The sequence below is a fragment of the Peromyscus eremicus genome, chromosome 12 (genome assembly GCF_949786415.1).
Source record: "Peromyscus eremicus chromosome 12, PerEre_H2_v1, whole genome shotgun sequence".
Taxonomy (NCBI): domain Eukaryota; kingdom Metazoa; phylum Chordata; class Mammalia; order Rodentia; family Cricetidae; genus Peromyscus; species Peromyscus eremicus.
In genome coordinates, this window is record NC_081428.1 from 7,897,619 (window position 1) to 7,924,401 (window position 26,783).

Genomic DNA, 26,783 nt, shown 5'->3' on the forward strand with positions numbered 1-26,783 from the left:
GAATGTCTTCCAAATTCTGAACAACTTGGACAACTGTTAGCACATGTCAGAGGAGTTACCTAGAGCGAAGCCGTGGGAGGTATTGCTTAGCTGCGTGCCCTCTAAAGCTGGTGCTAGAAGCATGTGAGTAAAAGCAAGGGAAGCTAAGGGGTTTATTTGGCATTTCCCTTGGTTTTGAGGTATAGGGATAAAGAGGTAGGAAGCTTCCTGGCCTTCTCCATGTATACCCCAGCATTTCCTGCACCCCAACCTTCTTGTACAGGGTCTCTAGGTTATAGAGCACAGAGGTGAAGCATGAAATCCCTAGATCCAAGTGGCTGATCTCAATCTCAAGGTGAGATGTAGCCTTCCCTCCCTAGAGGTTAAAGTGTGGGCTGAGTTCCAGTTCTTGTTAGCTTGTGATTGGATCCTCTGACAATCCGAGTCTCCACAAATCACCTTATTAGCATAAAAGCCCTCATTGGCATAAAAGCCCTCATTAGCATAAAAGCCCAGGTACATATCAAGGAAGCTGGTGTGTCGCTCCTCTCACCCAGTCACCCAGAAATTCCAATAAAACCCATAGACGTGATCAATCACAAAACGCAGCCCGGTACACACCCTTTGAGCTCTAGCTTCTTTTGTCAACATGTTGCATGAAGCAGTCACTCCTTTTTGTTCCTCGGTAGTGTTAGAGAGATACTGAGTAATTCATTTTCCCACAGTGACGAGCCCTTGGATACTGTCCTTGTGACTTGCTTTGGCTTTGAGTAATTGATACAGCAACTGAGACGTTGTATTGACCTGGGATGTGACTCAATGGCAGACCACAATGCAGAGCATCTACAAGGCCTCGGGTCCATTCAGCTCCCAGCACTGAAAAAACAAAACTCAAAGATGTGCAAGTTCCAGGCCAAGATCTTAAGTCAACAGTTCTCAACCTGTGGGTCAGGACCCCCCATGGGAGCCACATATCAGATATCCTGCATATCAGATATTTACATTATGAGTCATAACTAGCAAAATTACAGTTCTGAAGCAGCAACTAAATAATTTATGGTTGAGGGTCACCACAGCATGGAGAATACATTAAAGGATCACAGCATTTAGAGGACTGAGAACCACTGTCTTAAGAGGTCTGGCACACTCCCATTCTTCTGCAGCACTAGCAGCAGGGACAAGTTTCACAGTTAAGAGCCAGGCAAACCCCAGCAGCCGGAATGGTTGTTCTTTGTGTGTGGTAATATGCCTTCTCCCTCTCTCTCCCCTCTTCCCCCTGTCTCTTCTCTCCCCCACCCTTCCCCATCCGTCCCCGTGTGTGTGTGTGTGTGTGTGTGTGTGTGTGTGTGTGTGTGTGTGTGTTAATATGCCTTCTCCCTCTCTCTCCCTTCTTCCCCCGTCTCTTCTCTCCCCCACCCTTCCCCATCCGTCCCCGTGTGTGTGTGTGTGTGTGTGTGTGTGTGTGTGTGTGTGTGTGTGTTAATATGCCTTCTCCCTCTCTCTCCCTTCTTCCCCCGTCTCTTCTCTCCCCCACCCTTCCCCATCCGTCCCCGTGTGTGTGTGTTTGTGTGTGTGTGTGTGTGTGTGTGTGTGTGTGTGTGTGCTGGCCAGAGAACAATGAAGAATCAGTCCTCAAGAGCCATCCACCTTGTTTCCCCCTGGCCCGGAGCTCACCATGTAGGCCAGGCTGTCTGGCCAGTGAACCCCAGGGGTGCCTGTATCTGCCCCCCCCCCCCGCCAGTGCCGAGACTGCTAGCATGCACCGTCCGTCACACCTGGTCACTCTCTGACACGGACTCTGGGGATTGAACTCAGGTCCTATGTTTGCAAGGCAGGCAGCAGTTTACCAGCGGGGCCATCTCCCTAGGCAAATGGCAATTTCAGGTCACTAATCTTGGGGTGCTTTCTTACACAGCATGAGGTAATTGATGAGATACCCATGCTCCTGTTCCTTTAGATCTACATGTTTCAGTTCCTTTACTTTGACCTATTATAGTAAGTTTCTGCTGAATTTTTAATTCATTCCTATATTTGTCTTAACATCTCTGGGTGCTTTGCAAAAAATTTAAGACAAAGATCATGATTTACTTATTGTCAGAATTTATTGATAATATCAATCAGATTAAACATGTTTCATGTTTTTTTTGTTTTGTTTTGCTTTTGGGTTTTTTGTTGTTGTTGTTGTTTTTTGGTTTTTCGAGACAGGGTTTCTCTGTGTAGCTTTGCGCCTTTCCTGGATCTCGCTCTGTAGGCCAGGCTGGCCTTGAACTCACAGAGATCTGCCTGCCTCTGCCTCCCAAGTGCTGGGATTAAAGGTGTGCACCACCACCGCCTGGCTCATAAAAATTTTTAGGAAGCTGCAAAAATGCAATAACTGTCAACCATTCTAAATTGTTTACATATAAAAGTATTAAACTAAAACCCCAATCAGGCGGCCTGGTTTTTGTTGTTGTTATAATTGTGGAGTAGCACATATCCTACTAATAGATCTTCAGGTAATAACTGCAAAATATGGAGAAAATATAATAAGACAACTATCCAGAGGCACCAGAGAGGGACAGAAAGCCACAGCAACAAGATAGATAACAACACCGAGATAAGGGAACAGCAGGGGTGAGGTTTGTATTTATAGATGTCTTTCCTGGGTGCGTCCCCCAGCCATCACAACATAAGCCAGTGGGAATTCAAGCAGAAAACAAAGATTTAATTGGTTTTGGGAGTCAGGGGGCAGAGCTTGGCATAGGAGAGTATTTAAATGGGCATGGGGTAGAGGAATCTTAGAGGGTAAAAGGCCATAGTTACCACCCTGTAGACAGAAGTTTCTCTGGTGCAGCCTGGCCCCAAGGTCCAGACAAATCTCTTCCACCATGGTCCCACAGCCACTTATAAAATAATTATTCAGAAGCTTATATTAATTACAAACTGTATGGCCTATGGCTTCAGCTTCTTACTAGCTAGCTCTTTCATCTTAAGTTAACCCATTCCTATTAATCTATATGTTGCCACGTGGCTGTGGCATTACTGGTCTGCTGGCATCTTGTTGCTCCTTGGGTGGCAGGCTTGTGTCTCCCCCAATACCACCCTTCTTTGTCTCGTCTTCAGTTTGAATGTACTGCCTCACCATTGGCCAAATAGCTTTATTTATCAACCAATCAGAGCAACACATATTCACAGTGTACAGAAAGAAATCCTACAGAACGCCCCCCGTCCTGCCCCAACCTGTTTATGTTGTTCAAGGTGTGTGTTAGCTCAGTGGTAGAGACAGAACTTGCCTATCAATATTCCAGGCTCTAGGTTCAGTCCCTCATTCCACAGTTAAAAAAATAACCTTGGTCAAATCCTTGAGTGAGGAAAAGAATCAAAATGAAATAGGTCACAATAGGCAAAAACCCACAGTTCAGAGGATGCAGCAGACTCTAGTCTCCATGTGTCACCTACTATGGCAGTGGCCTAGTTTACTTTCTGTTGCTGTGACAACCACCCTGACTAGAGCAACTTGGGGGAGCAAGGGCTTCTCCAGTTTATAACTCCAGGTTTCACTCTGTCATTGTGCGGGAGTCAAGGCAGCAGCAGGGTCACAAAGCAGCCTTGTGACATCACACCTGAGAGCAGAGAGCAGTGAACGTATACATGCTGCCTGCTTGGTTTTGCTCAGCGGGCTTTCTTCACTCTGCAGTGGTGTTGCCTACATTCAGAGTGGGTCTTCTATCCCCACTTCAGGTAAGGCAACCAAAACAATGCTCCACAGACATGCCCACAGCCTGATCTAAGGAACCCCGAGGCGACTCTAGGTTGTGGAAAGCTAAAATTTAAAGCTAGCCATCACATACAATGGAAAGATCACTCTGCCTCCAAAAGACTCAGAAAAAGCAAGGCATTCCATCTAGAGAAAATGAAGGCAAATGAAGCCAATTCTGAGACGACCCAGATACTGGAATTAGCAGACAAGGCCCTTAAATCAACCATTATTAAAATAATTAAAATGAATATGTAACATAAAAATTTAAGAATGTGGAAAGGTATAAAAATGAAAAGTATAAAAATCTGTGGTGGTAGTATTAGAGGGCATACTGCTGTGGAACAATCTTTTCGTACACTGTAAATACATATTACTCTCACTGGTTAATAAAGAGCTGACTGGCCAATAGCTAGGCAGGAAAAGTTTAGGCAGGACTTATGAACAAAACGAGAATGTGAGGAAGAAGAAAGGCAGAGTCACGGTCGCTAGGAGACGCGGAGAGGAGCAAGATGAATATGCCATGCTGAAAACTGTCCTACCACATTTTGGAATGTAGATAAGACATATGGGTTAATTTATGATGGAAGTGCTAGTTCGTAACAAGCCCAAGCTATCGGCCAACATTTATAATTAATAATAAGTCTCTGTGTGGTTATTTGGGGAGCCAGCTGGTAGGACAGAGCTGACTGGTGGTCCCCACAAAAAACTCCGCCCACAGCATACCACAGAAAAAGTAGCTACAGGTGAGCCCATATTGATAACTGATTGATGAAATAAACAAGTTATCCAAAGGCTAGCTCATCCTAACATAATTATAGGATGGGAAGAAACACAGCACAACTATCAGAGGGCAAGACTCTGGCAGGTATGTAAAGATGGATGTCAAATTAGTAGGTGAAAGTTTGAGGAGAAACAATATTTGCCTAATTTAACAAGAATCTCCAAATTGCAAATTACTAATTTGAATAACAATATAAAAAATACTGTTTACACAGAGAAAAACAATCACAAGAAACTTCCAGGTGCTACATTTCAAATCACTGACAAGCAGTGATGACTGTGTTTGTCCCTTACCGTGTGCATGAGGGACACATGACCTCTGTGGTGCTCTTGTTAAACACATGAACCCAGTAACTCTGACTAAGACATTAGGGAAAAAGCTAAATCAAGGATGTCCAACAAAATGACTTCCTGGTCCCCTTCTGAAGAGGTCAAGTTGGGAAGGAGAGGGGAAGCCAAGGACGTGCCAGAGACTGGTGTGGATAACAGAGATAGACACCTTACTGCTCATGGTAGTGTATGCGGTGAATACAGGTCAGGTGGAGTGTGGGGGAGGATTTCACATCTTTGTGCAGGTATTTTAAACTGAGGAATTATATATATTTACCTTTCCACCCTCTTGCTCTCCTTCCTTCATTTCCAATTGAGCATAATTTAATTAGATTAATTCGAAATTTTTACTTCTGTTTAATGGATTACTAACTATTATGGTGAACTTAATGGTGTGACAATAATCTAGATTTTAAAAAGAACCAGGGGGAATAACAAATTAAACATTTCCTCCCACCTTTTGGCATTAGAGAAAACTAATATTCCCACAAAGGCTGACGCTTTGAGATAACAATGACATACTTATATTAACAAATGCCTCCACGACCTTGACCGTTAGCATTGTTTCTTTCCGGTTAAAATTGTAACCAAGATATGGATGGTGACGTTGTTCTTCTCTAGGTGTTTCCGTGGGGGAAGGTGAGGGGTGTGCTCAATATTTAACAGACCAGGCTCTCATAAATCCCTGCCGGTCATCTGAACAGTTACTCATGAACCCCATAGACCTCAGCCTTTTCATGGTTAGAATGAGATGCATCAATTAAGCATGTGGGTTTCTCAGCTCCACTGTATTATGGTTTTGCTGAGAACCACATGCTCTCCCTACTTGTTTTTAACTTTCACAAGAATCGGTTGAGGGCTGGGAAGTTGTGATTCTACTCACCACATAGAAGAGCGAAGAAACACTATTTAAAGAACGACCTGCCTCTGAGGACTTTTAAGAAGGTGAGACATATTCCTGAGTTCTGTGTGGAATACAGATATAAATATCACCACCTCCCTGCTCCCGGCTTAACCTATAGTGGGTTGTATCCCCTAAGAAGGGCTCTGAGGGTGAAAGAAGGTCCTTGGGGGCTGAGGGGATAGTGTGCCATTCTCCTGGTGCCAGCTGGTCAGGGAAGGCAGCCTTTGGTGCCATTTGGATCCCCCCCCACACACACACATCTAAATGGTCTTTGAATGCGACCGCAATCAAACCTGCCTACCAGAGAAGTCAGCCACCCGCCTCTGGGGACCTGCAATCACATCTTATTGTCATTCTGGTGTGCAAATGTTAGGAAGTGCATGCAATTAAAATCAGTCTGTGATTGTAATCAGCAGTTATTAATTTCTCATTTTCCTCGGCTGCCAGTGCACTTTTGAGAATCTCTAGTTCAGGGTGGAGAGATGACTCAGAGGTTAAAGGTGCTTGGCAGCAAGCCTGAGTTTAAACTCCAGGAGGAAAAGAACTGACTCCAAGCTGTCCTCTGCCTTCCAACATCTGCAGGTTCCCCTTAAATAAATATAAATAAAAATCAATCCACAATTCTTCCAGCACAATGGCCAAGGCCTCATCCATTCATTTCCTCTTGAACTTTCTTCTATCTCCAAGCTCTCTTTCCCTTCCTCTCCCACCCTGCCAAGTTCAGCAAAGCAGGAGTTTGAGAGTGTTTGCAATGACTGCTATTTCCTGCCTGCACCAGGGGTATTGGAACTCTGAAGGAAAATTCCTGGAAAGAGGCAGAGACCACAAAGGCTAATTGAGGGATCAGAACATCAATGACTGCAGAGGTTAGAACGCTGTAAAGTTCAGAGCCCAATCATTTTGGATTATCTTTAGTCCCCTTCTATGGTCATTTACTGCCCTCCCCTGTATGAGGTAAAGACTTTGATATATACAATCAGATCCCTAGCTTCTAAAGCCAAATGCTAAGAATATGGCCAGATAGCATTGGAGGTCCACAGCAGAGGGTTCCTATTGCTTTGCTGTAACTTGCTTTCCTGATACAACTCACAGTGTAGTTGAAAAGTTTGTTCGTTTATGGCATTCTTTGTTCTGTTCCCTTAAGTCTCAGGAAATGCATATATCCAGAAATGACAGTCTTGGCCCACCTTAAGCCAGACTGGACCGCAGAAGGATTTCTGGAAGTTAAATAAAAGTCAGCATTCCTCAGGAACGTATGAAACAGGTTCCAAAAGGAGTCATTCCCCTGCCTCTCTGGCAGAAGGGACATATAGCTCTCCATTGACATATGCCCATGGTTGCATATCAAAGGCCATGCTGGCCTCCAGGTTCCCACAGACCCTGTTCACAAGTACCTGTCATACACTTCAAACTGCCAACTCGAGCATTCTGGCCCTTCTCACCTCCTCCTCTACCCCAAATTCCTAGGCCTGTTCTAGCTCACAGGCTTCCCTTCTCCCAGATACCTGTTCCTTCTCTATATAATGGCAAGGCTCCGTTCCCACCCCCACCCCCCAATCTCACCACGTCTACTGTTCTCTCCTGCTATTCCTCCTCCTTGTAGATAGCCCTGGCCATGTCCAGCAGTCTGCTGCTTTCTCTCTCTGCTCCGAACTCTTCCAGATGCCTCGATAGTTCCTTTTTCTTATCTACAATAAAAACCTTCCTCTTTAATCGTCAAATGGGCCATTTTGATGGTTTCTTTACTGTGCCCCCTCACACACAATTAAAACCTCACGTAACTGATGTCACATTGGAACATAGGATCTGTGTTCTTGGGCCATGGCCACTCATATTTGGCTCCATAATAAACCCTCTCTTAAGTCACTTTGAGGTGAGAGCTGTATTTTTTTTAAAGATTTATTTATTATGTATACAATATGTATGACTGCAGGCCAGAAGAAGGCACCAGATCTCATTACAGATGGTTGTTAGCCACCATGTGGTTGCTGGGAATTGAGCTCAGGACCTCTGGAAGAGCAGTCAGTGCTCTTAACCTCTGAGCCATCTCTCCAGCCCGAGAGCTGTATTTTCTTGCAACAAGATGTATTCACTGAGAATGAAGATCACTGTACTGGGATATCCTATTATAGCATTTTAAGTACTGATCATAGGATCCCGATGTCTGAGGCTAACAATTGCCCATTGAATTCCAAAGATACTACCCAACTTCCACAACTCATGTGGGTTGTATTACTCACATAACACAGAAAGGGTAGGCCAGGCACACTCTACAAAAGCAGTAGGAAAAGAGACAATTCGCTGGGTGGAAAAACCCTGAACTATTTGAAGCACTTTCTTTTACTTGGAAGCTAATTAACTCAGGCATGGTATCCTCACACATACTCCAATGGTTGGTCCTTGAGGGGCCACAGCAACGCCATGGCTAGACTTCTCCTGGCCCCAGTCTCCACTAGGCCTGAGTTTTGTTTTGTTTTGTTTTTTGGTGTTTTTGAGACAGGGTTTCTCCGTGTAGTTTTGGTGCCTTTCCTGGATCTCGCTCTGTAGACCAGGCTGGCCTCGAACTCACAGAGATCCGTCTGGCTCTGCCTCCCGAGTGCTGGGATTAAAGGCGTGCGCCACCACCGCCCTGCTCTGCTAACCCAGCACGGGCGTGTCCACTCATTTGAGACCCTCAACTTCCCCAGAGGTAGCGGAGGGTGCACGAAGGTATCCCGCCAACACCTCCAGCTCGGCTTCCTAGTCGAAGGAGGCGTGAGGACGCAGGCGCAGTGGGCGCAGCTCGCGCCAGCCGGGCGACGAGCACGCGCATTAGGTGCTGCCGGGTCCTCAGGCCCCGCCCCTCGAGCGGTGCCCCGCCTCTCGGTCCTCGCGCATGCCCAGCTGTGCTTTTCCCGTGGGGCTCTGGGGCGCGCGGCAGATTTGTCGCTCATGGCGGCTTCTTGCTCCCTAGGTTGCTCCTCTGCTTCTTGTGTATGTAACCGCCAGGGCAAGTGGAGCGACCCCTCGCTGCTGGAGAAGCGGCTCTCGGAAGACTCGCGCCGCCACCGGCTGCTTCAGCAGTGGGCGAGCATGTCGAGCGCGGACGCGGCGGAGGCGGAGCCCGAGCCGTGCGAAGAGAAGGCGGCGGCGGCGGCGGCGGCGGCCGGGGAGAACCCGCTCGTGTTCCTGTGCTCGCGCTGTCGCCGGCCGCTGGGCGACTCGCTCACCTGGGTGACCAGCCAGGAGGACAGCAACTGCATCCTCTTGCGCTGTCAGTTCGGGCCCGGGGGCTTGAGGGGTTCCTGGGTTCCCGGGGGTTGGGGGTGAGCAAAGGGGAGGAGGGCCCTTCCTGTCAGTGGGCTCGGCCATCCCCAGCAGGGTTGAGCATCGTTGAGCATTGTCGTGAACGTTATCCAGAAACAAGTGACCAGGCGTCTTAGCTAGGTGCTTCCTTCAGGGGCGTGTCAAGGTTTTTCAGATCTGGTGGGCTCTGTTACCCCATGGCTCTTACAGTTCCAAATGTTAAGACCATCCAGCTTCTTTGAGGGGACTTGTGGGCATGTCCAACAGCTTGTGCCAAAGTGAGGGCGAATACATGTGATAACGGGACCGATTAAGTGAGTTCCTGAGTGCTATATGGCCAATGAGTAGGCGATTTCTTTGCTGGGTGATCCACCCAGCATTGCCACCATTAATTTGGACAGCCTAAAATTGGGATGGGATTTGTTTGTTTGGTTGGTTGGTTGGTTGTTTTTTTTTTTTTTTTTTTTTTTTTTTTGGTTTTTCGAGACAGGGTTTCTCCGTGTAGCTTTGCGCCTTTCCTGGAACTCACTTGGTAGCCCAGGCCGGCCTCAAACTCACAGAGATCCGCCTGGCTCTGCCTCCCGAGTGCTGGGATTAAAGGCGTGCGCCACCACCGCCCGGCGGTTGGTTGGTTTTTTGAGACAAGGTTTCTCTGTGTAGTTTTAGTGCCTGTCCTGGATCTCGCTCTGTAGCCCAGGCTGGCCTCGAACTCACAGAGATCTGCCTGGCTCTGCCTCCCAAGTGCTGGGATTAAAGGTGTGCGCCACCGCCACCTGGCAACTTTCTTAATATATTTATAAACTCATCTCTCAACCCCAGTAGTTTTATTAACATATAAAAAAATAGGGGCTGGAGAGAGGACTCGAGGATCAAGAGCACTTGCAAAGGACCAGGGTTCAGTTCTCAGCACTGACGGGCTGTTTACAACTGTTGGTAACTCCAATTCCAGGGGATCTGGCGCCACCACACATGCACTTGCCGCACATACACACATGCAGGTAAAACACTCAAAAATAAATTAATAAAAATTTAAAAAATTTGTGACTTCCCCATCGCTTGTATAATTATCACCAGTGTCTTTCCAGTCCCCACAGAAATGTCAAGTTTGGGTGCTGGAAAATTTCTTTTTGTTATCTTTATACGTAGATACTAACTTGGGTCCTGCTCCCCCACCCCTCTGCCCCCAGGAAGGGACCCAGGCTTGTGTTGCCTAAGTGTAGACAAGCTTTAGAAAGGGACCAGGAAATGGAGGGACTTGGAGAATCTATCGGATGAGTGAACACGGGGCAGAGGAGTGACAGTCGACTCTGGAACAAGCAAGGAGGGAAGGGTAACACTGCTGTAGCTGTGCTGCAGCAGTCGTCCAGGCAAGAGGTGGTCTGAGGTTTCAGGGCCTGAGGAAGGTTTGTGAGGCAGAGCTTGCTTGGCATGATACCCAGAGCTGTAAAAACCAAAGTAAACTCATGGGATACGTCCCGGCTTCTAATGGGAGCAACTGAATATGTGGGCATGGGGTTTACTAGGGCGGCTGTGGAGGAGGGTGAACTGGAGAGGCTGCTTCTCCATTTTCCTCTGGGAATGTTTTGTACTGCTTCTCTGGTCCAACTGACGTGTCCAAGCCCAAGATGTCTGTCTGGGGACCTGCTCCGTTACTTTTAGAGGAGCTCTGTGTTGGATCTGGAGGTGCAGGGATGACCATCTTCCTTGGTCTTGACCCCGATTCTCTCTACCTGGTAGTTGTTCTTTGTAGCTTGCGATTCTCACAGTGCAAGCTCTGTCGTTGATGTTCCTGGGTAATGTTGTTCGCTTTATTAACACTGTTAGTTTTCAGAGAAGGATGAGAATGACTCTTACTCCACCTTCTTTGCCCAGAAGGCCCCTGCACCTTTAGTTTTGAACCATGTATGTGGGCTCCGTCTTTGGGCTCCTTTTTTTTCGCTATCCCCCTGAGTTCTAAAATAAAAGTTAAAGTTGAGTTAAAAGTTGTCTGTGTTCAGGTGTGTTATAACAAACCACACTAATGAAGTGTTGCCGCTCTCTTCCCAGGTGTTTCCTCCAACGTGTCTGTGGATAAAGAACAGAAACTGTCCAAGTGTGAAGGCGAAGACGGCTGGTAAGTGAGGTGTTGATGTGAATATTGCGTCATAGAAAATGTTTAGTTTTAAGGAAGAGTCTTCCACCAATCTGTGAGATTGCTTGAGATGTAACTTTTCATGGTCACTGAACATATATAAAAGAAGTAAAAACCCATTATTCAGTGGTGAGAGTCCCTTTAGATAGGAAAGTGGAAGTTTCTAAGTTTCTGAAGGGGTCGCTGACACCGACTTTAGGGCTTTGGGTTTGGTGCTGAAGAAGATGGGAGGTAAGTGTAGAACATATCTATCTTAAAATCTCCAAGTCTGAGGTGCCCTGTCCCAGTGCTGCTGCCTCTTCCATGTCCCAGCACAGACAGGAAGTACTAATCCAGAATCCGCGTCCACAGCCGACTGGGTACACAGACAGGCCGTTTGTGGCCCTAAACAAGCAGTCCCAACCACAGCACAGCAGTCCTAGGTTCCATGTGGCCACTGCTGGGGCTGAAGGACAGCCACCTTGTCATGGTTGTCATCTTGTGGCTGCAAGTGCTGTCCTCAGCAAATGAACGGAAGCCCCGCCTTTTGTAGTTGCTACCCCAAGTCGGAACCGTGTCTTGCTGAGGTGTAGAGATGAATGTTAGGTAGTGCCCAGAGAAGCAAAGGTGGTACTGACATTAGAGCTTTAATAATGCTGGAATATCCTGTTCAAATAGGGTCGAGTACAGCGGTAGAGAAACTCAAGGGAAATTACATGGATATTGGTAAAGATAATGTGTAGGCGTGTCAGATTATGTTGCTGGCAGGTGGGTGGTTACAATTTAGAAATCTCACCTTTGTTTTTTAGATTTATTTATTATTTTGTGTGTATGAGTCTTTGCACGTATGTATGTATGTTTATCATGCGTGTGCCTGATGCCCACAGAGGTCAAAAGAGGGCGCTGGATCCCCTGGAATTAGGAGTACTAGACAGGTGTGAGCTGCTGTGTGGGTGCCGGGAATGAACCTGGCTCTCTGCAAGAGCAGCCGGTGCTCTAACTGTTGAGCCATCTCTCTAGCTGTCTCCTGGAAATCTCAACTTTAGATCACGTCTCATGTTGTGGCTGAAGAGAACAAGCCCGGGGGTTTGCCCCTCACTCGGCTGCGGCACTGACTGCAGTCCATCCAGGGTGTTGGTGTTGGCCTCACTGCTCTGCAGTGTTCTTTCCTCTCTGCTTCCAACTCAGTCTTCTGATGTAACCTCCTCCAGTATGTCGTGACTGTGTCCCAGGTCCACTGTTTGTGCTTAGTGTGTTCTCCTGAAATCAGCTTGAAGGTAGCTCGAGTTCCACTGCAGTGGATAAACAGTAGATCACACAGTTGTTGCTTGTCTTGCTAAGCCTGTGGTCTGTTCTGGGGTGCTGAACAGTGTACAGCCGTGTGGACAGCAGTGTGACATGGAGCTGACTGTTCTTTAGCAATCAGAACTGGTTGAGAGTTGAGAAGGGAACTGTCTTTCTCACTCAGTGAGCTGAAGTGACTGTCTACTTGTGTCTTCTGAACCCGTCATCTGTATTGCCTTCAGTTGTCCTGGGTCTCACCAGGCCTTGTGAAATACTGGGTTGCTTTAGGGTGTCCTTTCTACTGAGTGTCCAGCTGAGCCATTCAAGTGGTCGGCAGGAGCCCAAGCGGGGGTTCCAGAAGTACGGCTCCCTGCTTTTCTGATCCGTCCCTCATGGAGGATCTTAGGATTGAGCAGGTTCCTTAATTAAAGTCATTTGTGGTTTCTGGTGGTGCTTCTCAGTCTTGTTCAATTATAGTCTGATGGTGGCCACACACTCCTGCTGTTCCCCAAGATGATTCTAGTTCTGGATCAGTTGGATTGTGATGAAGTACCTGACCATGCTGCGGTATGAAGGAAGGAAGTTTGCTGTGACTTATGGTTCTGGAGGTACATTGTCTAAGGGCCACGTCCAGTGGTAGCCTTCTTGATGACAGTCCCAGGTGGTGCAGAGTATACTGTGGCAAGACAGAACCTTGTGTGGGTGTGTGTCTCTTCTGGTCTCTCCCTCTTGTAAAGCCATTGGGGCTCTACCATGATGACTTGTCCAGTCTTAGTCACCTTCAAGAGACCCCAGTTCTGAGGGCCGTGTACTGTCTCACTGGAGTTTCTTTATGAACTTGGAAGACAGACCACATTCAAATGGTGCCGAGATGTGAGGGGGCTCATGTGAGCTCTTGTAGGTATCGTGACTGATTTTGAAAATTCAGATTATCCATTTATTATCAGTATATCCTAGGAGTTAAAATCTCAGGTTTTTCTAAATCTTTTTTCTTGATTACAATATTGACAATGTGTTGTAGCCTCCTAATTATTATGAAGCTTGATATAGATATATATCTCATGTAGATTTGCCTGTTCACTGTTGGTAGTGTAGGTGGGATTTTCTACTTGGGATCTACTAAGATGTTTTTATTTGCTTGTTTTTTTTTTCTTTAAAGATTTATTATTTTATGAGTGTACATGTTTTGCCCACATGTATCTATGTGCACCACAAGTGTGCCTGGTGCCCACAAAGTCAGAAGAGGGCATCAGATCCCCTGGAACTGGAGTTATGGATGATCATGAGCTGCCATGTGAGTGCTGGGAACTAAACCTGATTCTCTGGAAGAGCAACAAGTGTCCTTAACCATTGTGCCATCTCTCCTGCCCCTAAGCTGTTTTTATAGTTCTTAAAAAAATTTTTACTTTATTATTTTTAAAGTGTGTGTATATGTATATGTGTGTGGGTTTGTGAATGTGGGTGCAGTGTTAGCAGAGGCCACAGAAGGGTATTGGATCCCGTACTGGCTCTTTATGTCAACTTGACACAAGCTAAAGTCATCTGAGAGGAGGGACTCTCACTTAAGAAAATGCCTCCCCCAGGTGGTGTCGCACACCTTTAATCCCGGTACTTGGGAGGCAGAGGCAGGCCTGGTCTACATAGTCAGTTCCAGGACAGTTAAGGCTACACAGACCTCAATGACCTCTGCATCAGCTTCTTCCTCCAGGTTCCTGTCCTGTTTGAGTTCCTACCCTGACTTCCTTCAGTGATAGATTATGGATATGGAGGTATAAACCGTATACACCCTTTCCTCCCCAAGTTGCTTTGGTCATGGGTACAGCAGTAGAAGCCCTAACTAGGGCAGATCCCCTTGAAACTGGATTGTAGGTAGTATGGGCTGTTATGTAGGTTCTGGGAACCTAACTCAGATCTTTTGTAAGAGTACTTGCTCTTAACCACTGACCCATCTCTCCAACCCCAATATTTTTTTTTAATCTCTTACAAAAAATCTTTTTTTAAATGCCATAGAGACTTAATATAAAATAAGTAGCAGATTACCTAGCCAATTATTTCACTAATGAAATCTTACCAGGTGCTGATCTTTGTTCCATATATTGCTGCCTTAATTAAAAAGCATCTCTGAGTATCTGGGTGGACAGTGATGTAGTGGGAAGTTTCTCAGGTCCAGCCCGGCCCCAAGGTCCAGACAAATCTCTCCTACCCACGGTCCCATAGCTGCTTATAAAATAATCACTCAGAGGCTTATATTAATTACAAACTGGATGGTCTATGGCTCAAGCTTCTTCTTTTTTTTTTTTTTTTTTTCCTTTGTTTTTCAAGACAGGGTTTCACTGTGTAGTTTTGGAGCCTGTCCTGGATCTTGCTCTGTAGACCAGTTTGGCCTCGAACTCACAGAGATCCACCTGCCTCTGCCTCCCAAGTACTGGGATTAAAGGTGTGTGCCACCACCTGGCCTGGGCTGGGCTTGTGTTGTGTGGCTGTGTTTAGGGGAGCAGATTATTCAGTTCTGTATGTCTGACTGCTCTGTGCCACAGTACAGAGTTGATGCTCACACCAGACCCCTGGTGGCCGGAAAACTTGAAATATTTACTTAATTTCATTACAGGGAAATTGCCTACCTTCCTACCAAGAGTGTTATGGATGTGCAGACTCTTTTTGTTGCTTTCCCAGATTTTAAAGTTTGTCTTAATACCAGATCAAGGACTATATATTCTGGAAAACCCTGCCTCAGCATTTTGTTTATGTTCCTTGTCATTTTTTGTCCAAAGTAGTGTGGCCTAGAGCTGACTGCACTTCTACACTCAGCTCACGTGTGTGTGTGTGTGTGTGTGTGTGTGTGTGTGTGTGTGACTTAGTACAGTCGGAATGAGGCTGGTTGTAGTGGAGCATGCTTGTCACCCCAGCACTTGCCACGGGAAGATGGGCAGAATGACTACTGCTAAAAGTTTGAGGTGGGGGTGTGCTACATAGTGAGACCCAGTGCCCCCCCAAACAAAACAAACACAAAACAAAAACAAAAGGAAAACAATAACACAAAGTGGTCAGAATAGCCCCTTTTCACCTGAGGCAACTCAGGGCCTGTGGTGTTTAATTTATTTTTATTTCTTTAAATCGTGTGTGTGTCTGTCTATCTGTGTCTTTGTGTGTGTTTATAGAGGTCAGGGACAACTCTCCTTTCACCATATGGGTTCTGGGATCGAGTCAGGTTGTCATGCCTGGCAGCTTTCCCTGCTGAGCCGTCTTGCCAGCCCTCAGCTTGTGGATTTTATCATACGCATTCATACATTCTCCCTAAGTAGTGTCATTTCTTTATTGCAGCATTCTTGAGACTCTGTATTGTACAGGCTGCTCCCTCCGCCTTGGCTATGTGTACAGATGCACTCCCAAGAACCTAGACTACAAGAGGGACTTGTTCTGCCTCAGCGTTGAAGCCATTGAAAGGTAGGTTTGATTGAAAGGCAGGTTTGATTGAAAGGCAGGTTTGATTGAAAGGCAGGTTTGATTGAAAGGCAGGTTTGATTGAAAGGCAGGTTTGATTGAAAGGCAGGTTTGATTGAAAGGCAGGTTTGATTGAAAGGCAGGTTTGAGAGCTAAGTGGCTGCCTCGTGACTGATTTCTCACTGTTAGGTTTGCAGAAGTTGGTGTGAGAACAACTGTACTAAATCAACACTGGTGGGTTCAAATACATTTTAGAGTAAAAGTTCCTGACAGTAAAGCCAGCAAGTCACCCCCACCCCCATATACACTTTGTGTCTAATTTATTTAGTATTGGGAAAGTCAGACACCCAATTATAGGAGAAAATGTGAGACTTTTTTTTGAAACAAATATCGGTTGAGTTTTTTGTTTATTTATTTGTATTTTATTTTATTTTTTTGTTTTTGTTTTTCCTGAGACAAGGTTTCTCTGTGTAGCCTTGGCTGTCCTGGAACTCTGTAGACCAGGCTGACCCTGAACTGACAGAGCTCTGCTTGCCTCTGCCTCCCGAGTGCTGGGATTACAGCTGTGCACCACTACCAGTTTTAGTACGTACTCTTAGCTGACTTCAAAGTCATAATCCCCTACTTCTGCTTCCCAGATGCTGGGATCATGAGTGTGAGTATGCCTAGCAAGATGTTTTTAAGCAATTGTGTAGACTAGTATGTACTATCCACACTTTCCTATCCCCATTATTAACCTCTCAGGCAGTGGTTCTCAGTCTTCCTAATGCTGTGACTCTTCAATTCAGTTCCTCATGTTGTGACCCCAACCATAAAATTACTTCATTACTACTTCATAACAGTAATTTTGCTACTTTTATGAATCATACTGTAAATATCTGATATTCAGGATATCTGATATGCAGCCCCTGTGAAAGGGTCACTCAACTCCCCAAAGGGGTTGGGACCCACAGGTTGAGAACTTGTGCCTTAGATGATCAGGGTGTTTGTAGCTCAGTGGGTAGAGCGCAGTATGTACAAACCCTTGGTTCAGAGCCCAGCACGGTGGTGCATACCATCATCTCTGCACTTGGCAGGTGGAGGCAGGAGGATCATAGAGAGAGCTACATAGAGAGCTAGCCTTAGGATCCATAAGACTCTCAGAATGCCCTCGGACTCCCAAAAAGAATGTCTGAAGAATTGGCATTTCAAAATTGGTTAAGAAAGGAGTCCCTTTGGTATTCTAGAAGACTAGAAATATAAATTTAGTTATTTACTATAATAAAGAATTATCTGGTTTTTTGTTTTTGTTTTGTTTTCTGTATTTTTTAAAAATGCAAGGAAATATTTGTATTCTGCAAGATTTCTAAAAAGCATTAGGAAACAATGTGAATTAGGTGCTACAGGCCCCTAATTTCAGATAGTTTTATAATTAAAAAGTGTTTAGTAATGCTTTGAGAATTTCATGCAATGTATCGATCATATTCACCCTCCTCACTCTAACTTTTCCCAGCTCCTTCTTCCCACTTCTTCCCTCCAAAACTTCAGGCCGCTTTCATAACCTATCAAGTCCAGTTTGTGTGGCTTATACTCCATGTGTGTGGCCGTCCACAGATCACGGTCCACCTACCAGGGCTTCCTCCTTAGAGAAAACTGACTCCCTCCTCTAGAAGCCGTCAGCCATCCACAGCTTTGATCACTTGAAAAGCCGTATGGAAAGCTATTTTATTATATATGTGTATATATCTGAGTTTCATTGGAGTTACCCTACACTGGGATTATGCTCACCCTAGAAGTCCTGGGTTGCCAAATAAAAAACCCAGTGCTAGATATGGGAAACCTTACCCCTCAGAACAATGTCAGATGTCTCAGTGGCCTTTAGTTGACTGTCCTTTTAAAATAAGAAATACAAAATTAAATCAGTTGATATCAGTGCCTCTTAATTTGTCCTTGTAAAGATGTGACCCTAAGATCTTGTGTATCAGGAAAGAACAATTTAAGAAGAAAAGAAAATGACTATACTTTCCTTACTTGAGGTACTTTTATCATGCTTGTTTAATTTCTTAGATTTTTCTCCTCAAAAATTTTTAAAACAGGCCGGGCAGTGGTGGCGCACACCTTTAATCCCAGCACTGGGGAGGCAGAGCCAGGCGGACCTCTGTGAGTTCGAGGCCAGCCTGGTCTACAGAGCGAGATCCAGGATAGGCACCAAAACTACACCCTGTCTCGAAACACCCTCCCCCCAAAAAAAATTTAAGTAATTTTTATCCAGTTATTATTAATTGATAACTTTGTATTTGGCGTTTTTTGAAACTAGACAAGTCTAAATCAAAATTTTATAATCCGTAAGCCAACTCACATGGAAGAATCACTAAGCAAGCAGTGTTCCATGTTACAGAGCATGTAGTATATGGTGGTTCATGATTTTAATGTCTGAGTAGAAGGCTGGGTCCCAGACACGTGCCCCCTTAATCTGTGAGATGCTCACCAGGGTCAGTGACAGTGAACTGAGGGTGTGCATGCATATAAAAGAGAGGGCCTTTCAGCCAAGTGTGGTGATGCACCATAACCTCAGCACTCCAGAGGCTGAGGTGGGGAGGGTGGTCGGGAGTTTAAAGCACCTTGGTTACCCAGCAAGCTCTCTCCTTAAAAATAATAATGATAAAGCCATGTGGTGGTGGCAAGTCAGGGCTACATAACGAGACCCTGTCTCAAAAAACCTAAAACAAAACAAAAACAAAAATCAAACAAAAAAGAGAGTTGTTCCAACCTTACTGGATTAAAATTTCTATCTTCCATTTTATCATTATTATTGTTTTGTTTTTCTTTTTCTTTTTTTTTTGTTTTTGTTTTTGTTTTGTTTTTCAAGACAGGGTTTTTCTGTGTAGCTTTGGAGCCTGTCCTGGATCTCACTCTGTAGACCAGGCTGGCCTTGAACTCATAGAGATCCTCCTGCCTCTGCCTCCCGAGTGCTGGAAGTAAAGGTGTACGCCACCACACCCAGCTGACTTTCTTTTTAAGAAGGAATGGTTTATTTGGACTCAGACTTTGAGGGACCAGTCAGTCAGTGGGAAAGACAGTCACATTACATCTCAGTCAGAAAACAGAGAGAGGAATCCCCAGCTCCCTTTACTCTTCTCAGATTTTTTAAGATTGGGGGTGGTGGTGTCCCTGGCTAGCTTTGAACTCAGTGATCCTCCTGCCTCAGTCTTCCAAGTGCTAGGATCACCATAACATTTCAAAGTGAAACTATATAAAAGAAAAGGGGTGGAATATTTTGTCCTAAAGGTCACAATATTGAAGTTATTTTTCTCCTTAAAAGTTAAATTTAGGGTCATGGTACCTTTAGGGGCAGGGTTATCGTGCTGAGGAGTCTGGGTTCACTGTAGAGGTGTTTGCCCCGTGTGACATGTAGTTACAGTTCAGAAAATGACTTAAATGCCATCAGTCTTTTCAGTTCATTTCTTCTTTTTTTACAGGATGATTTTTTCTAGTTCTCTTTTCTTTTTTTCATTTTATATAAGATAAAATGATTTTATTATTATTTATTTTATTTTATGAGCATTACTGTTTTGCCTGCATATATGTCCTTGTGAGTGTGTCAGGTCCCCTGAAACTAAGGCTACAGACAGCCGTGAGCCGCCATGTGGGAGCTGGGAATTGAACCCAGATCCTCTGGGAGAACAGCCAGTGCTCTTACCTGCTGCCATCTCAGCAGCTCCAGAAGGCTTGTTATTTGACAGATGATGTGAAGTTGCTACATGGATAAAACACTTAAAGAAGGGAAGGAATTGCGTGTCCTTCCTCACGTTGAGTTATGTGGGAGCTGGCACCAGACTTCCTTTTCTCATGGCCCAGGCTGCTGCTGCTGCTTTTTTAAAAATACATTTTTAATAATAGCACTCCACAACCTAGAGGGCTGTGGAGAACACAGGCTGGAGGACAATGTTGAGGCTGTCTAAATCTTATTTTTTCAGACTTAGTTGTTTTTATTGTGTGTTTATGGGTGTTTTGCCTAAACGTATGTATGTGTGCCACATGTAAGCCTGGTTCCCTGGAGGCCAGAAGAGGTCATCGGATCCTCTAGAACTGGAGTCATTGACGGTTGTGAGCTGCCATAGGGGTCCTGGGAACTGAACTCAGCTCCTACAGGAGCAGCAAGTGCTCTTAACTACCTACAACTATCTCTCTAACCCTGAGATTGATAATCAGAGTTGGTTCCACAACTGGCTACTTCTTAGAAGCCAAACTTGAAAACGCCCATGTTTCTGGGAAGTCACATAAAGTGAGCTTTGGTTTCTCAGGGTTGCTCTGCTTGCCGCTGGCCTTGAGCCGTGGTGACCGCCCGGGGGGGGGGGGGGGGCGGGGGGGGGGGAGGAGGAGGCGGCTTATTCCGACAGTGAAATATTTATAACGGAAGCTGGATGCACAGGGCTAGCTGGACAAAGCCGGTAGGGAGGGATGAGATTATGTCGTACGGCTTCCTCAGAAGGTCTCCACCAACAGGGAGCGGCTGTCTTCAGTTACGCGGGGATAGAGGAATGGCCTTCGAGCTGGCGGTGTTAGTGCTGCAGAGTTGATGCTTGTTCCTTTCCAGACTGTAACTCTGTATTGTACCACATCTCAGTTACACTTTAGGGTCCTCCGAAAAGCAAATCGTGTCGGAAGACAAGGAGCTTCTCAATCTGGAAAGCAGAGTTGAAATAGAGAAGTCTATAAAGCAGGTAATTTTGCTCTAAATTTATGCCCTTGTTTGAACAGTTTCCTGCAGTGACCAGATGACCCCTCCCCACGGCCTTGTGATGTCATCTGTTTTGCTTTTAGCACTTTAGCGGTGAGAAAGTGCTCATCATCCATTAGGGAGTTGAGCTGTGAGCTGAAGCTGTGTCAACAGAACAGCGAACACCTTCCATGCTGAGCTCAAAACAGTACTCATTCTAAACCAGGAATGTAGCCTGGAGCAAAGCAATATTTAAATTGTTTACAAATATTTGTATGTGTCTGCGTGTCTGTGTGCTTTGCCTGCATGTATGCATGTGCACCATGTGTGTGCTTGATGGCTGTGGAGGCTGGAAGAGGGTGTCGGATCCCCAGTCAGGGCTCAGGGTTGAGCCAGGGTTGGTCAGGCTCAGCAGCAGGTGCCTTTGCCTGCTAAACCATCCTGTGGCCTTAAGCGGATTGGCTTGCCTGGCATTGGGCTCATTGCTGAACACTCACATTTCTTGAGACTGACGGGATGGCGAATTCGTGTGTAGCTGTAGATTGTGGGTTAGGTTGTGACTAAAGCTAGTAAGATTATGAGTATGTCTCATTCACGGGAGACTCACTCATCTAAAGAGTTTCGTTAGGCCGAATATCTTCATCTATGCCGTGCATAACAGTCACAGAGGTGTGACTCATTTTAACCATTCAACTGTGAGCAGTAATTATACTCACACTTGTGTTTCTCCATGCCTTTTCAATCCGGTAGATGGAAGACGTCCTGAAGGCCTTGCAGACGAAGCTGTGGGAGGTTGAGTCAAAACTGTCCTTCGCTGGCTGCTGCCGCTAAGCTGCCCCTACCCCACCTGCCCCACCCTGTTCCTCATGGGTGGTCGGACTCCTTCTGTGTACTTTAGGGGAAGAAGTAACTGTTCTCCGTATGTGAATTTTAAAGCCAGTTTATGATACATGCTAGAACGAGATTTTGTGAGTTCTTATTTTATTAAAAAACGGGGTGGTTTTTCTGTCCTTTTTTGTTAAATTCATTTTGTTAAATGCATTTTTCTATTTTTTAAAAACTTTGTCACTTAATACTTTGGATATTAAAGAGTGAGTAGTAAGAAAATCTTAATTGTTTTTCTCATCTGCTTTGTGGTGTAGTCTTTGAAGATTAGTGCTTAAGCCTCTGGAAAAACTGGTCAGTCCACTTGCTAGAATGACTTGGAAATTTGTGCAAGAATAAACTACCATCTCATCCTGCTGTGGGATCTTCATGCTTAAAATGCCATCTGTATGCAGTGAGATCCCATCCTGCTGTTCACTAGATCATGCTTAAAAATAACAGCTGTGTGCAGTGAGATCCCATCCTGCTGTTCACTAGATCATGCTTAAAAATAACACCTGTGTGCAGTGAGATCCCAACCTGCTGTGGGATCTTCATGCTTAAAGATACTTACCAAAGAATATGTAACTTCTGGGGTAAGATTTTAGTGTAACATATTAGATTTCGATTTTCTATAATGTAAAACTTTTATAATGAACATTTATTATTTTATAATAAGGAAGAGAATAAAGATTTTTAAAATGCTTGAAGGTTCATTTGTTTGTTTACAAACTAAATTGATATTTAAGTGATAAAAAACATTCTGGGGCCCTGAAATCTACATACTCTGTGATCTGCTCGGCCCAGACCCCTTTCTAGGTGCAGATGAGGCTCCTCACAGCACCCTGTAGTGCTCATTCACTCACTTTCTGAGCAGTTGTTCCTGAAGCATGCTGAGAAAGTTAGAGTCACAGTCAGTGTAACTAAGCGTGTGCCCCTAGTGACCGGAAGGCTTGCGGGGGCGGCATTTCAGATCCAAACTATGACATAATGTATGAACTCCGTTCAGTGGTTGTACTTGACATTTGAATACATGCCTTGAACAGAAGATGGACCATGGAAGCACCTGTGGTGTGCAGGAGGTGGCGTTTGAGATGTTTAGAGATACCTGAGCTGCTGGGTAAACCACTGGCAGCTTGAAGTTGGGCAGAGAGGGGTTGTGGGTATTCCATTAGAGAAATCAAGTACTGAAAAACAGTCAGGGTTTCCCTCTTCCTTCCGAGCTGGTTTCCTAGCACTGTAGTCTATTTCAGTCTTGCTCCATCCTGTTTAACTTAACATTTAGAAGCCAACACTCAAAAGACCATTCTTAACATCTCATTTGTTAAGTGAAAAATGAAAGTGTCTTACAACCAAAGGATTATAGCCGCATTCTTCATTTCTTCCAGAGAAAAAGCAAAATACTTGAAAACAAATGACCGGGAATCTTACATAGTTGCTGTCACAGACATTCTTTTTATTCTCCCTGAGTGAGAAATTGGTCAGTGTCCGTGTGTAAACAGGCAGCAGAAGGACTTGCCGTCACTGCTGAACAGTGGGTGGACAGTAATTCACACTTCACCTCACCACACGTGTGGGGTACTCAGTCTTTGTCGTGGCACATTTTCCCTCTGTGTATGTATGTGCTTGTGCACGTATGTGTTCATGTATGTGTGGAGGCTGGAGGTTGGTGTCAGGTGTCTTCTATCTTTCTGTACCTTATTTTTTGAGACGGAGTCTCTAAACCTGGAGTTTGATAACTTGTCAAGACTAGCTGGCAGTGAGCCCCAGAAGCCCTTCGCCTCTGCCTCTCCGCTCTGGGATTACAGGTGTGTGTGTGTGTGTGTGTGTGTGTGGTGTGTGTGTATGTGTGTGAGGTGTGTGTGTGTATGGGGGGGTGTATGTGAGGTGTGTGTGTGTGTGTGTGTGTGTGTGTGTGTGTGTGTGTGTGTGTCTGGCGGGCTGAGCTTTTGCTCATAGGCGTGCTGTGTCTCACACTCGCTTCTCTGGAGTTCTCGATGGTCCTCTTTGAGGTCCTGTAACATCCTCCTAGTGAACTGCAGATCGCTCAGCCGTGGTCATTATTTCCCAATCAGTAAATCACTGGCTTCACTACCTTGTGATACTGTGTTCTAGACTTGAGGGAACTAGTCCTTCAACACTTAAGATGTCCCCAACACCGGTGACCTGAGAACCCAAAGTGTCGGACCCTGAACACTGAATGGAGGCAATTAATAATGATTTTTTTTTAAGTGAAAAGAACAGTTTTATCCTGTCTACTTGTTTATCAGTTACAAGGATAAGTGGCACTATCTGTAAAAGCTAAGCATAGAAAAGTGGTTGTCTAAATTCCCCTTAACATTTTAGGATTAACGTATAAGAATAAAAAGAAACACCCCCAAATGAAGTGGTAGTGTAGGATTCAGCATAACATGTTAAGGGTAAATAGGAATTCGGGGGGGAATTGCCAAACTCAGCTCATTTACATGTGTAATTACCCACCTGTGATCATTCTGCTGTTGTGTCCTCCATCTTTCTCCTCCCACACAAGTTAAAAATACTTGGTATTAAAAATTATTTTTTACTAACCAAATACAATGAATTCTTAGAATTAGAGGTAAAAGTATGACTATTTGAAACAGGACTCTGATCACAGCGGGTGCTCACTGTGTGCCACGTGTGAGTGAGAAGCCCAGCAGACAGGCATCATAAGTGATTTGCAGATGTGCAAACCTCAAGAGAGAATTTGGAGGTAAATAGGCCAGAGAGCGTCCTACTGCACCCAGGGCCAGGAGAACCAGCCATAGCTCTGTTCATGTAGAACCCACAGGACATAGACACATGCCAACCTGAAACGTCGTCCCATGTTAGGGGATGGCCTCTGCGACCCCACAAGGATGCCCTTCTCTCCGAGAAGGATGATCTCAAAGCAGGGGTCTCAGGTTTGCAGGATGAAGTGGTCCCAGGGTCTCAGTATTGACAATTGACACCCCCACAACCTTGCCTTCATTGGGAGGACAGGAACCTAATGGGAATGCCATCCTGGGGCATGCAATCCCAGAGTGAAGAGGCCCAAGTGCAGCTGTGCTGGGGCATCCCATGTGGCAGGGACTTCCCTCAGAGTCCTGGAGCTGCTCAGAGTGGACATCTCCATGGCAGCGGTTTCAGAAACCCAGACTCCAGGCCTTCCCTGCAATTCACAATGTGAACTTGTATTTCCATCTACTTTACCTCTTCCATGTACAGTAGGTTAGTGTCATTTAGGCAGATATAATTGTATATATATATATATATATATATATGCACATTTTTTTTAAAAAAATTTTTTTCTTCCTGAATCAGACCACAAGGGGCCGCATTTCACCACCTAAATATTCACCATGTCTGGCTACTCACTAGCGCCAGGACAAATTGAGTGGCTGGTGGAGTCTCTTTCAACTAACCTGGAGCATCAGAAGCTTCTCGGTTAAATAGCACAGCCGGGACAACCCCAGCCCCTTTATACCCTAGTCCCTATCAGATTATTAACAGTCTGTCAGCTCATCCCTAATACTGTTTCCTCGTACGTGCCTGCAAGCAGCCTCCCTGAGACTCAGATCGTACATGGGAAGTTAATTATGGTTTCTCTTTCACTCGCTTCCTATGTCTCCATGACTCAGGTTCATTACTAAACCCCCTTCCCGAATGCTGACTCTCCCTAATACCTGTGTCTGCCGGCTCCATTTGGAATTGCCAACTGAGAGATGTCGGGCTTTGGGGGAGATGTTTCTAATCACCCCACCAAAATGCCTGACTCACAAGGACTTCTCAAGAGTTCTCCCCATTTGTCTCCATGTCACGAGCTTCTTTGGAAGGCCTAGGGAACGGTACTGTTAATGGAACAAGGCATCCAAAGCACTTTTGGTGAGCCCTTTTTCCAAAATGAAAGAAGATAAAGGCAGTTAGAGTTGACCCCCCTCTCTCTCCAGCTTCCATAGCCGTGAGTTCAGAGAACCACAGATCAGAAATGTGGGAGGTGCTGGGGAGAGAGCTCAGCTGGTAAAGTGCTTGCCCTGTAAGCAACAGGATCTGAGTTCGATCCCTGGGACCCAGGTCAAGAGCTGGCCATGGTTCTGAGTGCCTATAATCCTAGCACCGGGAAGGTAGAGACAGGGGGATCTCTAGGACTCAGTGCCTGCCAATCTAGCCTAATTGGTGGCCTCGGGTCCCAGTAAGACCCTGTCTTAACATAAAAACAAGGACGATGGCTTTCGAGGAACAACACCCAAGGTTGAACTCCGACCTCCACAGGTACCTACACACACACACACACACACACACACACACACACACACACACACACTGTCCACTTCCCACAAATACTTGAAAAAAGTTAAATCTATGCTGAACATCTGTAGATTCCTTTTCGTTGTTAGTTCCTAAATAATAGCTTATAACATAATTTGCATAGCATTTACATTGTATTAGGAATCAAAAGTAATTGAGAAGTGATTTAAAGTGTGGGCAGATGTGCCTCGGTTATGTACAAAATAGAACGCCGTTTTGTGGCAGGGACCCCCATGGGTACCGAGAAAGAACTGCGCTTTATGTTTCCATTTGCTAAAACGCAAATGTTTGCATTCGTGTGTTAAATTATGCTCCACATTAACAGCGGAGGCAAAGGTGGTTCTCTGAGGTGCAGCCAGACAGAGCCAGTAGCAGATGGTGCCATTCGTACCCTTGACCTCCTGTTTCCCAGCCCTGTCTCCAACCATGGAATGAGGAACTGGGTTAAAATGACCTGTAAAATTCCCCTTCCAATTCATTTAAAAAAGCAGAAAAATGTTATGTTAATTTTTTGTTACATTTATTTATTTTATGTATGTCTGTGTGTGTGTGTGGGGGGGGGGGTGATGCTTACCACAGCGCACGTGTGGAGGTCAGAGGACAACTTGCAAGCATCACTTCTCTCCCTGTGGGTCACAGGGCACAGATTCTGCCGGTCAGGCTTGTCAGCAAGCACCTTTAGCCACTTGCCGTCTCCCTGGCCCCTGCAATATTTGTTTTAATTAAGTGGAGGTTTGAGTATTACTAATCTGAAAGCCCAAACTCTGAAATCCGAAACTTTCTGAATGCTGACGTGACCCCATAAGTAGAAACTCCACAGTCAGCCTCATGTGATGGGTCGCAGTGAAAAACACATAGGGCTAAAATGAATGTGTGATGTTCCTTCCGCTCTACTTCTGTAAGATGTGTATGGAAGCAGTCTCTGCTCCCATCCCCCAGGCTTCTCATTGTTACGCAAATATTTCCAAATCTAAACATATTGAAATATCAAACAGTTCTTCCCCAAGCATCCCATAAGGGACACTCAGTGGATGCTGCTTTGCATTGGCAACTGTGCCTGGGC

The 26,783-nt window shown here is 45.3% G+C and overlaps 1 protein-coding gene across 1 annotated transcript; it reads left to right on the top strand.

The window, feature by feature from the left end:
• Positions 1-628: 628 nt before the first annotated feature.
• Positions 629-21,664, top strand: Mis18a (MIS18 kinetochore protein A). Its single transcript, XM_059277693.1, has 7 exons — positions 629-664; positions 3,513-3,699; positions 8,686-8,985; positions 11,064-11,130; positions 15,733-15,855; positions 20,459-20,555; positions 21,302-21,664. The coding sequence occupies exons 1-7, from the start codon at positions 629-631 to the stop codon at positions 21,380-21,382; spliced, it is 891 nt and encodes a 296-aa protein (XP_059133676.1). The 3' UTR covers positions 21,383-21,664.
• Positions 21,665-26,783: the final 5,119 nt, after the last annotated feature.